General features: G+C 39.4%; 1 protein-coding gene across 1 annotated transcript; it reads left to right on the top strand.

Moving 5' to 3' along the window:
* The first annotated feature begins 3491 nt into the window (after nt 1–3491).
* On the top strand, nt 3492–4436 carry LOC103722996. The gene has a single exon (XM_008813766.4). The coding sequence runs from the start codon at nt 3581–3583 to the stop codon at nt 4187–4189; it is 609 nt and encodes a 202-aa protein (XP_008811988.2). The 5' UTR covers nt 3492–3580; the 3' UTR covers nt 4190–4436.
* Nucleotides 4437–17918: the final 13482 nt, after the last annotated feature.

The following is a 17918-nucleotide window of genomic DNA, read 5'->3' as shown; positions in this document are numbered from 1 at the left end:
ATATATATATATATTTGTTCTTCTTCCTCTTCCGTTTTCCCTCTTTCCCCTCCCCCCCCCTTTTTTTTTCTTTGTGGATACCGCGCCACCACCTCTCGGCCGGCGGAGGGGTGGGGCTCAGCTGAGGATGGCGGCCTAGGGGCCGCGTCTGTCGCCGGCACGGCCAAACCCGGCGGCCCTTGGCTGCCCCTCAGCCCTAGGGCGGCCGCGGCCAGGGCCGGTCACCTGCAGGCCGAGTCCGGTTGGGCTCGGCCTGGGTGGCCATTGGGCCTGGGCTTGGGCCGCCTTCAGGCCGGCCCGCGGCCTGTGGGTCCACCCCGCAGCCTGTGGGTCCGGCCTGTGGCCTTCCTCTCTTTTCCCTTGTGCCGGTCTCCTCCCTATGCCGGTCCCCTCCCCTCTGTTTCATTAATGAAACAGAGAGGAGAACACCCCACAAAGGGGTTTCTCCATCCTTTTCTTGCCTAAGACCCACTTACAGTGGTCCTTACCTAGCTGTAGCCGGTTGCAGTTGTGCAGTATCGCCTCGGTACGTTGCTCCCTCCTTCCTCTCCTATGGTTGCGGGGGTCTCTTCTGCCTCCAGCTCCAGGGCTTAGCTCTCTGGTGCAGTGAATCCAGAGGGTTAGAGGTTTTAGGAGGGTATATCAAAAAATCAGGAGTTAGCAAGTCTTAGGGTTATAAATATTTGGCTTAGGATTTGACCCAAAGGAGAGGTGGCATCCTCTCCTTCCTCAGGGTTTCGGGAGCCACCAGCTGCCCCTCCCCTTCAGGCCAGCTCATAGCTTAGCTACCGAGAGGGAGAGGAGGTGGCGGGTTCCTGTTGTGCATGCCTGTGGGGGTCTCTCCGTTGGCCATCTGGTGGTCCTGTCCTTTCAGCCCTCAGGGGAGATGGCAGTCTGCTCTTCTTGGGCCTGCAAGGCCTGCTAACCCCTCCCTGACCCAATACCCTTCAACTGGGCCCTATAATACTGGGCCTGATCTGTATTGGGCCCGGACATTGCATCCTTCCCCCCTTAAATAAATTTCGGCCTCGAAATTAAACATACATCGGTTCTCGAAGAGCTGAGGGTAACACTGACGCATCTCTTCCTCCAATTCCCAGGTAGGTTCCCTTTCAGTGTGATTGGTCCACTGGACTTTAATATAGGGAATGGTGCGCCTTCGGACGATTTGCTCTTTTCTGTTTATGATGCGCAGGGGAGCTTTCTCATAGGTTAAATCTTTATTTAATTGCAGAGGCTCATGTGGCACCACATGGCTGGGATCCGGGACGTACCTCCGTAGGAAGACGTTGTGTACACCTGATAGTTCTGGAGGTAGGGCCAACTTGTAGGCAACCCTGCCTATTCTGGCAAGAACCTCGAACGGGCCGATGTAGCGAGGACTTAACTTGCCGTGAGTTTCGAATCGGGTAATACCCTTCGATGAAGAAATTTTTAGGAAGACAAAGTTTCCCTCCAAATATTCCAAGGCCCTCCTTCCTTTGTCAGCCCATTTGTTCTGTCTGTCCTGGAAAGCCTGAAGCCTTTGCTTAATATATTTTATAAATGTTCTGTCAACCTTTGATCATCGGCTGACATGATGTGGGGGGTATTATAAACACCCCACAACAATTGATAGTAAATGTCATGTAAATCGGATTTAAGGGAGTCGGACAAAGAAAGTTAGGTAACCCTTCGTGTTTGGTTGTAGCAAGTTACACTAAATATAGAAAGGAAGACTAAACGGATAGGATTTGGCCAGATCATGGATGAGCAGGCCGAAGGCTTAGAATTATATATTGATACTAGTAGAGACTGAGAGGCATGGAGTGACCCAGTTTGCTGTCACACTACGTTGGAGATCGTGGAAAAATCATAGAAGTTGTCGAAATCACTGAAGATCATAACAATAAGGATAGTTATTAGGATCAGTGGTTGTGCTATGATTATTTTATGCTTCAGTTATCTTGTCCTTGTATAGATGTTAGAATTATACTCTATATGAAGATTCTCCAACAATCAAGCTAATGAATATTTATCTTTTATCTTAGCTTTAATCTACCTTTCATTTTAGAAGTAGGCATAACTTAGGTTTCTATCATAGCTTAGTGCTAAACCCTTACTATAGCCAGCACTACACCTTTTTACCATAGCTCAATGCTACAATCTCAGCCATTTCAATCTCTTTCAAACGATGGTGTGATGATGGTGAAAATCCTTGAAGGTCAGAGTACATGGACTTGTGCTACTCTCCATGCTCCATTTGATCCACATGTTTTCAGCTACCCCAACATTGTGGCACATCTATGCTCACATTTAGGCATTGCTCAGTCAAGCTTAGCAAGTTCCCTCTGTCTCGACCAACTGAGTTTCCAAAAATTTCGAGTTCCCTCGCTCATCCGAAATGAACAAAAAGGGCGGCAACAATTGGTGACCACATGTGCTCTCTCACTTAGATCGGCTAGCTGTGCATACACGTGCATGTGGTGCGGTGAGGCATGCAGGCATGGTGTATGGGTGTGTGATGCATGCATATGCATGGCTAGCATATTTTGCGACACGCTTTAACATGATTATATTTAAAATTTGTTTTATATCTATAATGTAAGCATTATTTATATTTGACTTTGTAATCATGACATAAGCATTTTGAATTTAGTTGGATTTTGATTTTAGATTTTGAAAAAGCTAACTCTTGGCTGTTGACATTCAAAAAGGCCAACTCTCGTTGACCTACACATCATAATGTATACATTACGAGTCTTAATATGCATGCATTGTTAGGTCATCATGAAGTGCTAGCACTACTAGTTAAGGTTTTTATTGAGAGAGCCATTAAGATTTTTATCGGCCTCATCAGAGGCTATAGCATGCAGACTCAAGGTTTTGGGACTCGCACAACATAATCCTGAAACAAAGCGCCCTACCAGCCTTCTTTTGATCCTTCAAATTCTCTTCTTAATTTCTTTTCAAGATTCCTAAGCCTTTCCTACTGTTCTTCTCACGCAATTGAAAGAGTTTATTGGGTTAGACATCCACATGATGGTGCTCATGATAGGAAGCTCCGGCTAAAGCCAGATTCCTTATCCCTTGGGGATGATCTGAAGGCGAACTTGCCCGAAGGGGCAGGATTCATTCTTAAAGTACTATCTTGACATGCTTGGTTCCAGCCTTTCAGGGCACTTCTTCCTTCCAAATTAATTTTACAATTTACCTTGTTATCAAATTTTTAAAATTATTTTTAAACTTTATTTAATATAATTATTAGTATTTTTTAGGGACAAGCAACCAATTTCAGGCCTAGAAATTGCTCGGACCAGACTGAAATCAAGACCGTTTAATCCACCGATTGACCGGACCGGAGTGCACCGGACCAATTTGCAGGCCAAAAGTAGAAGTACGCGTAGAAACAACGTAGGCCGAATAACCCGGGGATAAACGTGAAGTGAAACTTTGGATTAATCGTGGAAAACGCGAGTCAAACAAAAGACCAGGAATTAATTCGCCCGACTATTTGCATCCCGTCGTCACCGGTGGCCTTCATTTCTCTTCCATTGGAAATATCTCCCACATTTTCTACCGGCGCTCCCCTAGTCTCGCGATGGCCTCCTCCGTGGCCCCCGCCGGCGCCGGCGCCGCCCTTCTCCTCGCTGTTCTCTCCCTGCTCTCCGCCTCCGCCACCGCGAGGCCCGGCGTCCACTTCCACCCCTGCAACACCCTCTTGATCTCCTACACCATCTCCTCCTCCTCCGGCGACTCCGTCTCTGGCGAACCCGCCAAGCCCCGCCCCACCAACTTCTTCACCGTCTACCGCATCATCAGACCCTTCCGCACCGTCTACACGGCCTCCTACTCCGGCGATCTCTTTATCCGCCCGGCCCAGATCCGCCGTCCTGAGCTCCCTCGCCGGGCCGCCGTCGTGCCCTCCGAGTCCGCCGCCATCTCGTTTGGGGTCAGCTCCCTCCAGGAGCGCGCCAAGGACATCCTCGTCGTCGTTGTCAGTCTCCTCTTCGGAGTCGGCTGCGGTGCTCTGACCGCCGCCACCATGTACCTCGTCTGGTCCCTCGTCACCAATCGCTACGAGATCTGTGGCACCGATGGGTACCCCGATGAGGAGGACGAGATCGATGATAATCCCAAGAAGGCCGGTTATGTCAACATCCCCGCTGCCGAGCCGGCCCCGTCTAAAGAAGGGTATGAGGGGAACTAGGGTCAGGGTTTCCATGAATAGTGGTGGGGTGCTTCTATAAATATATGATACATAAATTTGCATAGTCTTGTGTGTTTGTGTGACTTGTACGATTTCAAATGGCTCTCCTCTTCGAGGGTTTGACTTGAAATGTTGCATCATGGATACGTATGATCTGGATTTAGTATTTAATTCGCCGTCATTGTGGTTTGCAGGACTCTTTAGTTCCTTGGAAAATGATAATTTTAGGATGTTGTAACTTGGCTCAGTTTATTTTTGAGATTCTTGACTTTTGCTTCGGGATAAAATTTCTCTGGTAATCAAGTGGTGCGTCAAGCCAACACTCTAGGTAAATATTACTCTAGAATTTTATATTTCCAACTGTTCTGACGTTATCAAAATTCTAGAGAAAATTTTCTCTCCTGGAAGTATTAGGTTACCTATCCTATCCCCCTGTTCCAGCCAAATACCACAACAACCAAGTGGTGCGTCATCAGCGCCACTGCAATCACCACCACCACCTTCACGATGACCACCACCACAATCACAACCACCACCAAAGTCGCTACCAGGATAGATATGGCAAACGGGTCAGAGGTTTAGCTGGCAATGTAATAGAACAGTGACCTGAGTTGGCTGGAGATAGCTTAAAAACAGGGATACTCTAAGAAGAGAGAGAGAGAGAGGGATAGAGGAATGGGAAGAGGCATTCATGATGTCCTTGCTGTTGTCATCATTCGTGGAGGTCATCATAGTCAGTGAAGGTTGCCATCACCATCGACCTGGAAGGCTGGTGCTAGAAGGGGTGGAGAGGGGGGAAAGGAAGCAGTATGGGGAGGAGAGGGGAATGGGAAGAAGTAAGGAGGGAGTCACAAGTGGTGTAGGAGAGGGGACCAACTTGAGAAAATCAGGAAATCTAAAACTCTACTTCAAAACTGCCATCCAAAAAGTTGTTCTAAATCTTTTTCCCAGGGAATCAAAGAAATACCAGAGTATTGAGCAATATTCTACTATTCCTAGGTACCCAAACATGGCCTTAATGTTTTGGCATGCTTTTCTTTTGGTGATTGTATTACATGGTAGCGTAATTGCATTTACAAATGTTATTATATCAACTTCGACTAAGAGAGGGAACATAAATATAATATGTTTCCGATCGATAATGAGTTTAAGGAGTCTTTGTTGAAGTACTAAAGGAGACATGTATCCCTATCCCTCAAAGCATAGGTATATCTCTTGGTTAGATAGAAAGAAGACATTAACAATAAATTCCTTATCAGTTGAATTTTTTTATTGGTTTGGTTCTTGATCTGATGTTCGAGGGGCTTGTCAATGTGGTTGAAATCAGGCTAATTGGGGTAACGAGTTAATTGGACTTTTGTTGGCTAAATTGAGCATATGCTACATGAGGAGTCCAATGAGCTTAGAGCCAATTGATGGGGATGTTTTTGGTCATATGTTCTATCCATTAGGTGGTGATTTTCATTTGGTTTGTTGGCTTATTTGTGCCTTCAAGTTCTGACTAATAAGGTGGATTTTCCTTCCCACCAACTGGCCATATCCTAGTTGCCAGAAATAGGATCAGGTGTTGTAGTTATTCAGATGCAGATTTTTGCAGTGGATGCGCCACCCTTGATAGAAATTTTTGGCTACTAAGGGCTGTATAGCTTTCATGGCAATCCTTTTGTTGCCTATATTTGCTTTTGCTAAGAATTGGGCGCCAATTTGTAGTGGGTTCACATTATGTTGACAACTAATTAAAATATGTTTTATCTATTGAGCCTTCTCGACTGCATGTCATGCTCCGTAGCCAACCCATATTTGATGGCACAATGATGATATGCTCTATTTTTTTATTTGTTTTTACGTTCATATTAGGGTTGGAAATATGAGGTTCTTAGTTTATCTTAGCTTAGAATTATGTATTTGAGTCATAGTTGGCTAGGATATCAATATTTAGTTTAATTGGAAGCTTGTTTCATTTAATATATGATAGAATTTATATTAGCTAGCTTTTAGGTGTCTCTTTAGTGGAGGGCTAAGGTAAAATTGCAACATTGTTGCTTGAAGATAGATTTTGAACAAAATGCTTTGTTATGGTTGATTCCGCGTCTCTCTATCTCTCCTCATCCTTGCTTACTCCTTTTCTCTAAATGGAAGGAAACACATACAAGATTCAATTATTACAATCATTTCTTATGAAATTTATCAAAGAAAGTGGACCCAACACCATGGAGTCTTGTTTTGAAGAACAGGATGCAAAGTTTGATCTTCTGAAAAGAAGATGTAGATAGTGTCATTTAGAGGATTTCATTGTTGATGACCATGAAAATGGTAATCATCTTGTCTGGTATAAGAAACTTCTGGTGAAGTCAATCTGATGGGTTAAAGGTCTCACAAGAAAGGTTCAATTTCAAAGGTATTCATAGGTTTGTCTGTTCATCCAACGTCAACATTAATCATCATGGTCAAAGGATGCCACGATCTTTTACTGCCTATGTGATTGATGTTTCTACTATCAGATCACAAAAATTCAATAATATGCATGAACTCGCTGTCGGTTAACGTGATAGTAGGACAAGATCTGAAAATTATGAAGGTTCTTTACAAGCTTAGCTTCTTCAAGACTGCTTAGAATCAGATGTTTGAATCTTGCTTGGTCAGGAAACACTCTGAATATTTTGACTGGGAAAGTCAATGAAACTCAGACTAGGATGTCTATTTCTGGTATAGTTATGTTGTAAGTGTCTTATTTAGACACTATGTTGGTTTTAGATAGTCTTGGGTTTGTTATGGCTGCCAATTAAAGTGTCTTTTATTTTAAGGCTGAGCTGTGGGAGACGTCTGAAATTGTAATATGAAGACAGTTAACATTGTAATGAATAGAAAAATATATTTGTGTTAGATTCCATATCCTCTCTTACTTTTTGTCTTCTTTGACTTGAAAATTTTGAGTACAAATCCAACCATGAAGGACTTGTGTGTGTGTTGTGATTTTTTATCCATTAGTTGCAGAATGACTGCAGGATCCTGTTGACTTAGAGGAAAAAATTCAGAATATGATGGTCGGGGTTATGAAAACATATCATATGAGACTTGCATTTAGTTTGTGAATATTCTTAATGGCCGATGGTTCTTTAAGTAATATACTTGGGGTGAATTATGATGAAAGCTCGCTGATCAACCTCTGATGGTTTATTTTGATATGAATTTAGGAAAATGAAACTGCTCTAGCATGAAAACCAATTTTGTGGAAGTCTATGCCAAGGATTTTGATTATTTACTGTTTCTTTGGTATTTGGATGGAACATTTGATTTGACATGCAACTAGTTTTTTCTGTATAGCTGAATGAATTAAAGGTTAGCATCACTTTTGGTGAGAAGTACCCACGAGTGTTGATAAGCTGTTATCGGTGCACATTCGAAGAAAAGCACTTCATATTTTGCTTTGCATAATGTTATCCATGACTTTCTTAATTAAATTTGCTTCAAGCTTTTAAATTTTCGTGGGTACACCATGTCAAGTGAAAAAATTGGAAGGTTGCTTGGTTATGTATAACAGACTTAGAAGTCCATGGACATCATTTTTATTGTTGAACAACAAAAAAAATTTCTAGGATTTTGGTCAAAGTAAAGTATGGTTGGTGATTGACTGAGCAAGATTGAGGAGGTGTGGATTTATAGTAAGTGATTTCTTATTTTCATACTGGAGATAATTTTGATGGATGTGTTTTGCCCCTTTTTATAGTTTTACCTTACGACCTAAATTCATGCTTTTCTGTAATGGTCTCTATGATGGTCTGGGATCACCTCCACTTCATCACACATGTATAATGGAAATAAAATGTGGCTTCTATCTATGCTTTATGGTAATTATAACAACATTATGCATATTAGTAACTATCATTTTCTTGATGCCGTTATCGTTTCAAAATTGTAATATAGTTTTTGTATTCATAGATATAAATATGTATGAAATGATGCTATTTAGATAGAGAATACTAACAGTGCTTCTATGTTATTGTTATAAATTGAGAGGCATTTTACTTGTTATAAATGGATTTTATGACATAATACCATTTTAATTTGATTTTTCCCCAAAATGATGTCTTCATTGCCCAGGGCATGGTTGTTATCTTTAAGTAATGGCATTAGATCATGCCTTCTTTTTTGGTTCTTTATTTTATCTAAATTGAGGATTCATGGGAGCTTTTGAAAAAGTGTCTAAGATTGGAACTTTTTATTTGAAACTTGTTATTCCAAACTAATACTGTGCGGATATTATGAGTTTGCATTCCAGCGGGGTCAAAGTTTAGGAGTCATGCTAGTGGAAGGGACTAAGATTAGCCAGGGTGGGTCGGCCTATTTTGCCATTCCCAATCTGCAGCATTGCTTCTTGGTTAACAAGGTTAGAATATCCATTGTGTTAGGCTGGACCCACGCTAAAGTTTCTCGGCTTGCTAGCTATCAAGGCCAACAGCCTTTTCTGTGCCAAAACACTCAGCTCAACCCAGCCCAGACATTTAAATGCTTAATATAATTCATTCTTTTATGTCTATAAAAATTGTACTACAATTTATAAATTTAATTAGTAGATCTAAGTGATTTTGCTGGTACTAAGCAGGTTCAACCTATTCAAACCAATTGGAGCAAGCTGATACTTCATCTTAGTTTCTGAATGCTTGGGCTGAAGTAGGTTGCACGTTGTCTGTCTCTCCCTACTCTTCATTTTCTTGGTCTTCTTTAGTGTCAGTCCTTTTGGAAATCTGAATGTGAATGACATGGTATGGCAAGACAAAGCTTTTCACTTTTAATTCTTTCTCACATCAATTAAATGACACAGCATTGATTTTTCATTTTCATGTAGAAGACTCAATTTGTAGTGTTGGCAACTCAATTGTCAGCTTTTATAAGCACCAAATGAGGTCAAGTGTTGGACAGATTCCATTGAGCTTTGGCAAGGTATATTTAGTGACGATGGTAAAAATTATTGTCCATTTGACTATAAGTATCATTTAAAAGAAAAGTATATGTACTGAGGAGTACTTTAACACAACTTAGTAAATCTTTGGATTTTGGGTTTTACTTTTGCCATTTAGCAATTATGATTTGCTGATATTCATAGTCATTTGTTTGTGTTAGTCAAATGCCTAAGTTCTTTTTCTTTCCATGATTCCCGATGATCATGTCCACAGCTGAAAGTGTTCTGGAAATTTGGGTCATAGTAGATAACATCGTGTTAATTATATATGTCTCCCTGTTCTCTTTCTATTTGTTGTGTCCTGGTGTCAGGATTTTTCAAGGTTGCATGTTCAGTAATTGGGGATGTTTGGCACTCGTCTAGGTGGCATTGGCCATGGACATTGAGATTGCTCAATGTCTACAAAGTGATTTGAGCCTGCACTGTAGACTTTGGCCCAATTGAATCTAGCACAATACCATCTGCGTGTACAGTGTACTCCTGTAGGAGAAAACACTAGTGAATTAGTTTTATGTTGCATCATGCAAAATAGAGTAGAGGATACCTTGACTCATTGTGATATGTTAGTTGCTAAAGATTAAATGTTAAACTATAATTTAACTAATTATAGTATGGATCCCAGAAATTTGTTGAAGAGATACAATTATATGACATGTCATTTCAGTGAAATGGAAATAAAAATAAGGTGACCTGGTGCATCAGGCTTTTGCCACTATAGATTTGGGGAGGGTCAAATGTACGCTGTTTTACCCTAGAGAGGCTGTTTTTGTGTTTCAAATCTGATACATCTAGATCATAATGGATCAATCTTACCATTGTGCCAAAGCTCACCCTCAAGTGAAAATAAGAATAAGGCTAAATCAAAATTTTATTGCCAATGAAAAATATGATGTGATTATGATTCTCAACTTTGGATGTTATGCAAAAAATTGCTGAAGATAGACAAGGACATGCAATAGAATGACTTCTGGTGGATGAAGTGGAGAGATGCTGCTATGGTGTTTAGTGATCAGCACATGCCTTGGCTGCAAGAGAAGATTTAATAGAAAATAGTAAGGCCCACAATGTTGTCATGTATGAAGTTGTAATTGATCACGAGGGCTTAGGTAATGAAATGAGGTGTTAGTGATTAGAATATTTACATGATTGTGTAGGAACAAGGATCTCAAGAGGCTTAGAAACATGTGCCAATTGAGGAAATGATGATAATCAATTGAGATGGTGTAATCAAAGGGAAGGGCTGGGAAGTGGAAGGAAGATCTAATTCTAAGCTAACATGGATGGCTGATATGATAGAGGATTTGTAAGATCTGAGTATCTCACTAGATCCAGGATTAAGAGATTTAAAATAACCAGGTTTGCAAAATGGAATGAGCTGTTTATAGGTATGTTTGACTGATATATAAGAAAGGGTTTGGAAAGAGGAATTCAAGATCAAAATCACTTGAACAAGATGAAATATTTTTAAAAGCTTACTAAATGCTTTGGAAATTCATGGAAACTTGAACCTGCACCCACTTTCTAAATGCTATTTTCAAGTGCTTTCACAATATCTACTTCCCTGCACCTTCTCCTGCATCCACTCCTGATTTTGGCAACTAAGCTTGGGATGACTCTTTTTTGTTACGGTAATGGTCCTCCTTAGGTGATTCCCAAATTGAGGCTTGAAAATTTTGATTTGCAAAAATGTTAATGGTTTTAATACTTACATAACAGAAGACTTTCAATGCCAGATATATCCCAAAGGGAACATATATTTTTACACCACATATATATTTTTAGGCTTCCGAGAAGTGAACTTTTTGCCTATGTAGAAAGACTTATTCTGGTGTAAGATAAAGTGTTAGTTGATGGGATAGAACTAAATGTTTGATTATAAGTATGGAGGAATTTTTTGAGGACAATGGCCTAAACCTTGTAGAAAGATAGCATGGTACCAAAAAAGCAGTTTCAATGGCAATGCAAGTGGGTATGAAAACAATGTCTCATTCAAGTATGCCAAGAGATGCCCTTAGTTTTATTGACTTGCTACCTTGGATTTATCATGCAAAAGAAAGGAGATATGCATGAAATGTATGTATTAGATGTTTTTGGTGTGTGAAATGGAGAGGTATTATTTTTGGTGTGTCATGTAGGCTATGCATGTGCTGATGACTCAAGAAAAGAGTCTATGAAACCATAACATGGTCCACAGCTTCATATGGTTTATGAATGATGGTAAACAAAGAGGGGCCCAACAAACAATCATACTAAGAGATAAGGGTGTTATATTTTAGAGATGAGGTTAGAAACAGGTGAATAATAGAGATGTAAGAGTTACACCAAGGACAAAGTGACGGTAAACTGATTGATATAGAATTTATGCAACGAATAACTAAAATAGCTCAGTAGATGTGCTTAGTTTTGTGTTTGGGTGTCAAGACAAAGGAGGGAAAATCATAACCTGTTTGGAAGTAGTGAGAAATATCTTGGAAAAGCTTGCAGTGATATTATGAGATAGCTCTTAATAGGAATGATCGTTGCGCATGGTGAAAGGGCTTCAGGATCATGGGTATGATAGCATGCGAAAACCCTGCTGTATGGGATCCTACTGAAACATTATTGAACAATTCCTTAGTTCTATTTCTTTCTCCTATTATATGTTTTTCATTTTAATAAACCTTGTAGATTTTACACATTTCTCACAACTTAGATGCAAGAAGTGTTCTCGTTCAAAAGTTTTACAAAATTGTTTTATAATCACCAGACACACAAAACCAGAAGGAAAAGGAGAAGAGGAAAAGGAAAACGGATGGAATTGTATATGAAGCAAGTTCTCAGCCTTGGTTGACAAATACGAGCTGACATAAATATTTTAAGAAATTAACTTGAGGTAAAATCATAGAATGTGTATAAACAAACACAACTTAGTTGTTTACAGTTTTATTATTCTTCTTCTTCTCTATTTTATACTGTTATTAGATATTGTTGCTTTGTATTATTGAACTAATTGAAATGTGTAAAGTCGACCATTGTATTTGCTCTTTCATTAAGATGCATTAACAATGTGGTTCTTTCGATTTGCAATTTCTGGCTTGATTTCTAATGGAATCAAAATGATCTATGGATTGATCAGGAGTTGAACTGAGTAACCTTTGAATTTGTTATCTCTCTACCATTTTGACTCTTTCAAGGTTTATTAAATCATAAAGGTTTGCTACCCATGGCATTATCTTAAAATACTTAACTAATATAGTAGGTTTCTCTACCCAGCAATTGGCCTCTAGCTTGCATGGCATGCTACATACTGTTGTCAAGGTTGACATTGGCTAGACATTTGACACCAATTTCTAGTGTATCAGCTTCAGAGCCAATGATAACTCGACATCCCTGCATTATTGATGCTAAAGGGAAATAGGCTTAATTTTCTTTGATCAATGAGTATGTGAAACATAAAGCAGAAATATACAATGAGAACTCGCCCTAGATGTGTATCTAGTTACAGGAAGATTATGGATTTTTGTAGGTATCATGTAGGTGGCTCTGAGATTTTATTTGATATTATCAAAAGTACTTGAAAAATAAACTATCTTATGTCTCACCAGAGATGGAACTATATATATTGGATTTTGCTATCAACGGTGATCATGTTTTGAGTAACTACCATATTTGTGAGTATATAATGATTTTGAAAGTGATAGTTATAGGGAGAACAAGCCAGTGTGTTTGACACGGGTGCTTAAGGAGGGTCCTTTTCAAACGGGGGAGCCAAAAAGGAATTTTGTCTATGGCGATTTTGACATGGGTACTTAAGGAGAGTCCTTTTCAACCGGAGGAGCCAAAAAAAAAAAATTCTATGGCAATTTATTTTTGGTTTATGCCTAAGCAAAGACAAATATTGAAACGCCTATTTATGATGTTTTTTCTTTTTCCCCAAGTTTAGGATGCTTTTGCTCATGTTTTTGGTTATGGTCCTTTTCTTATGGTGTTTTTTCTTTCTCCTCACGTTTAAGATTATTGATTGTAATTGCTTAAAAAACATTCCAAACATGCTTATATAAAGGCATGAACTATGTTATGTTTTCAGAGAATTTAGTTTCAAGTTTGAGTGAATTAAGGATTAAGCCTTTGGCTTGACAAGTTCCTTCTTTTGGGTGTTTTGTATCTCTAGGCGTTTCTTTAGGTGGTGAGCATATTCTTGCTCTGTATTTCAGGGAGATTGTTTGTGAATGGTGATCACTAGAACTCTGTATCCTTAAGGTGGATTCCTTTGGGTGGTGAGTTTTTTTTTCCATCAAACTCTATATCCCTTAAATGGATTTCTTTGGGTGGTGAGTTTTTATCTATCCATTGTTCTTGTCCTTGGGGATTTAGGTTTACTATTATTCTCAAATTCTTGGGTGGTTTTTGTCTGCTCGTTATTTGTCTTCCCTCCCTTTTATTTTCCCGACATCAGTATTAGTTTGGAAATACACTTTGTAATGAATGTTATGCATCAATGATGTTGAATGTAATGCTTTATATTTGATATGTGCATCTGTGATTTAAGTTTATTATCTTCCAAGTTGTGCTCAATCAATATTATAAATAGGTTGATTCATAGGTGATACCTATATTGGAAGACGACTCATGAGAACTGGGAACTCCGAAGAGATTTCTTACATAGCTGGTCTGTGAAGTTTGGCTATAGATCTCTCTTGTTTTACGACTTTCGGACGATAGGTTTCAATACTCTAGCTGTTAACAGAGTTCTGTATCATTTCAATGCATTATGAAACAGTAAGCTTTGCAATATGTTGAATCCATGGCACATGCCAGCAAGCTTTGAAACATGGCAATGCCAGTGCTATAATCAGAGCATGTGAAATGGATACATGTGAAATGGTACATGTAACGGTGCCATAATGAGTATTATGTAGCAATGTTGTTAAATGTAGTGCTTCAAGTTTATATATAATGTTAGCATGACTAGGGAAAAGCAAGCTCTGAAACATGGTGAAACAGGGGATACAATGCAGCCACAGTAAAACAAGAACCCTTTGTGTTAAGCCCCGGTGCAGCCACATTAACTTATTTTACATGCTGAAGCAATGTAGCCACAATGTAACATGACCCTTAATATAGTGTAACATGTGAAACCCTTGCAACATGCTGAAACATACTGAAATAGTGACTAGGGATGCAGTGAAGCCTTTGATCTAGTTTGATAGCATAGTTTCAGAATTATGGAACTTGGAATCTGAGCACAGTTTCAAAGCTCTGAAATGTAGAATCTAAGCACAATTTCAGAGCTCTCACATATGGAAGAGATGCACAGTTTCAGAGCTATGAAACATTGAAACTGTGGCTCCATTTTTTTGAGCTCTGAAACATAGAAACTGAGCATAGTTTCAAGCTTCGAAACATGGAATGTAAGCGCAGTTTCAGAATCTGAAACATAGAATCTGAGCTTCAAATAGTTAGCTTTGAAAGATTTCCAGTGCTCTGAAACAGTTCTAGTTAGCATTGAAACATTGAACATTGATCTGAAGCATTGAACTGAAAATTGAACTGATACATGGTTACAATGAAACATTGAAACATGAGCTAGCATTAAACTTATAAAACACTGAACATTAAAGCATTAAAACATTGACTGCACATTGTGAACCCTCCGCTTTGCTGGTTATGACCTAACATGTGTCAACAAGCAATCTGAAATATGTGCCAGTGAACTGCACGTTGAACCTCAAACATGTGCTACTGATGCTGAAACTGCATATTGAACTGCTGCTTATGACATCTATGAAATATATGCCATTTAAGTAAACAATCAACTGCACATTGAACTAAACATTGAACTTATCAAACATTGAACTAGCATTGGATGAACATTGTAATTGCATTGTCTGAACATTGAACTAACATTGAGTAAGTGATATTGTCTGACCATTGAACATTGAACATTGAACTAAACATTGAAATTACATCCACAGCAACTAAACATTAAATAGTTAACACAATGTTCCAGTTAACACAAAACACTCTTCCAACTAACAGCAATTGTTGTAAACCTAAGATCCACATCAAGTAACATCCAAAGTAGATATAGACCGTTCCAGCTAAAAACAATTTTTCTAAACGTCACCAACACTGCTTCCCTGAGTTTTTGACTGAGAAGACAGTGGCCGACTAGATCCACCAATGTGCTTTCTCCTTCTTGCATCAATATAAGCTCTTAGGGAACCCATAGCAACCTAGGTTGCACCTTCTCCACTGAAATGTCTCGCCTTACTTGGTCCTTGTGAAAACAATCAACGTTGATATCAGCTGAATTTTATCACACAGATCAATAATGATATAAATTGTACCATAAAAAACCTCTCCCCAGTATCTGGTGAGACATATAGCTTATGTGAGGATACATGTGGGTGTGTGTTTAGTTCCACATCGGTTATTTGCTGGGTAGATCTTGGGTATCTATATAGGATCAAGGAACCCAAATAATATCTTTCTGCTAGCCATTTTGAGTGAGGTCCTAGGTTGTTATAGCCTATAACCCTCAAGTAGCTTTTTCTACCTGGCTTCTTCCAAATTTCAGTGGTCTTTATCATGCTACCGCTCAATAGTTCTAGCAGCTGCCAATTGCCCTGCTCTTCTCCTTACTATCAGCTTTTCTCGCCCTCTTGTGGTGGCTCCACTGAACATAACCTAGCATAAGAAAAAACATGCACTAAATAAAATGGAATGTTAGAGATGCACCAAAATTATTGTCATAACCTGATTTTTACTTGGCCTGCCTTTAAGTTTCTTTGATGGTGGACAAAGAGACTGATCAACTGTTGATGAATCACTTCTGCTGGGGCATCCTTGCTTGTTATGGCCCCTTTGGAAGTGTAACTGACAAGTCATTTATCTTCCATGCCTGAACAGTTTGTGAGCATTCTTGGACTCCTCATGCGGATCCTTCCTTCTATTCTTCTTAGGCTTGCCTGCCATTATCCTCACAGGTGGAGGTAGCATTGCCTCCGCACCTATCCTAGGCCATAACTTCTCCCCTTTGACTAGGGTGCTAGACTTAAATTAAATTTAGTTAGCAGGTCTTGTGGGGTCTGCTTCAAGTTTCGACCAAGTCGTCAACCTTGAACTCGTCTTAGGGACCTCGTCAAAGCCACTTTAGACTTGGTGTAACTTTTGGCTATAAAAATATATTTGACAGCTCATGTGGCTAAAAATTAGCAGGGTTACTTGTACCCCGTTGCGTATCATAGCACTCAAGAATCCTAAACCACATGAAATCATAAACCATTCATGAATTCAGCATAAGATATAATTCGATATAGCTAAACCAATCTTGCAACGCCATCCGCAAAGTCTTCTTTTTCGCAGGTTCTTGGTTTGTGGTGCTTAAATTGTATTAAAAAACTTAATTTATCTTGACACCAGCTAATTGTTTTTTGTCATTATTATAAATTTCTGATATCATTTGGTTTAGAGGTCAACGAGATAGTTCGATGCACTTATATACATATATGAGTCTTTATTTTATTCTCCCATTGTTCTGAAAATACGTATACTCTTCTTCCGCATGCCAATAGAACTCCTATGCTTGTTTCTGAAACCTTACATGGGCATGTCATAGCAGCCAAAGTAACAATTCGTCACAATAATTAGGGTAGTTAGGTATGTGTATCATTCACTTATTATATAAATCAAGACTGCAAATGCTAATTTCTCCAGTAGACCATTTGCCAACCCATCTCCTCTATTGCAATAAATATCCTAGATTGATTCTCTTTTCCATCAATTAACCATGAATATTACTGTAGCCTTTCTGGTCTTGATTCTGCTTTTGATCGATGTACAGCCCCATTGAGCTTCATTTGGGCTTTTGATCAATGAACTTGGTAATGGCCCTCACGTAACCTCTTGGAGCTGGATGGGCTGTTGATTGCTCAACCTGATGATTAGCCATATGTAGCCCTGTGAGCTTGATTTGAGCCTTTGAGAGATGAACTTGGTGATAGGTTTGAATGTAGAGAATTTCAAATTGTGCTTGGCTAGCCCTAGCTGATTTGCTTCAAGCACTTCTAAGATCGGGTTGAAACCCTTCCCTGACGCCTTGGCTTGGTCCCTTCACATTTTGTCTTGGATCCGATCCATTAAATCTCAATTAAAATTTCTCTTCATCTGTCCCCATGGATTCATTTATTTTGGCCTTGATTGTTTTCTTTCTAGCTTGAGCATGTCTGCACTCTTCTTCAACTTCGTTGAAATCCACCTATTTGGCTTCACGTGAACTTGAACGCATCTAACTTGATTTGGTTCTGAACTACAAATCATGTCGGATACTTTTGAAAGGGGGATTTAACACCTTCGTTTCATCAGATTTTGAATAAAATATCAAACCTTTGGTCCATCAGATAGATTTAATGGATCAAGTGGATTTAAACAAGTTATGGATATTTAAAATGGCAGATGTTACTGAATCAGTCAACTGCTATTCTAATGATGGTCCACCATATCGGCCCAAACGGAACGGCATAGAACATATCATACCATACCTGTTCGATATCAATATCCAGTATGGAAGATGTTCCAACACTCAGTATGCCAAAACATCCTATATCCTACCACACCGATACAATGTTAGTGTGGCATCGGTATAGAGTTTAGTACCAAGACGGCGTCGCTTATTCTAATAGTCAATTTCATACCGGAACTGGGATTTCTTGGACCATTGGATTTCTCTACTTTTTGATGATCTTAAAGATTGAAACTTATGCAGCCTGCAAAGTGATTAGCCAGTCA

This window comes from Phoenix dactylifera, chromosome 2 (assembly GCF_009389715.1).
Source record: "Phoenix dactylifera cultivar Barhee BC4 chromosome 2, palm_55x_up_171113_PBpolish2nd_filt_p, whole genome shotgun sequence".
Classification (NCBI taxonomy): Eukaryota; Viridiplantae; Streptophyta; class Magnoliopsida; order Arecales; family Arecaceae; genus Phoenix; species Phoenix dactylifera.
The sequence above is the reverse complement of the archived record's forward strand: the minus strand, read 5'-3'. Positions and strand labels throughout refer to the sequence as shown.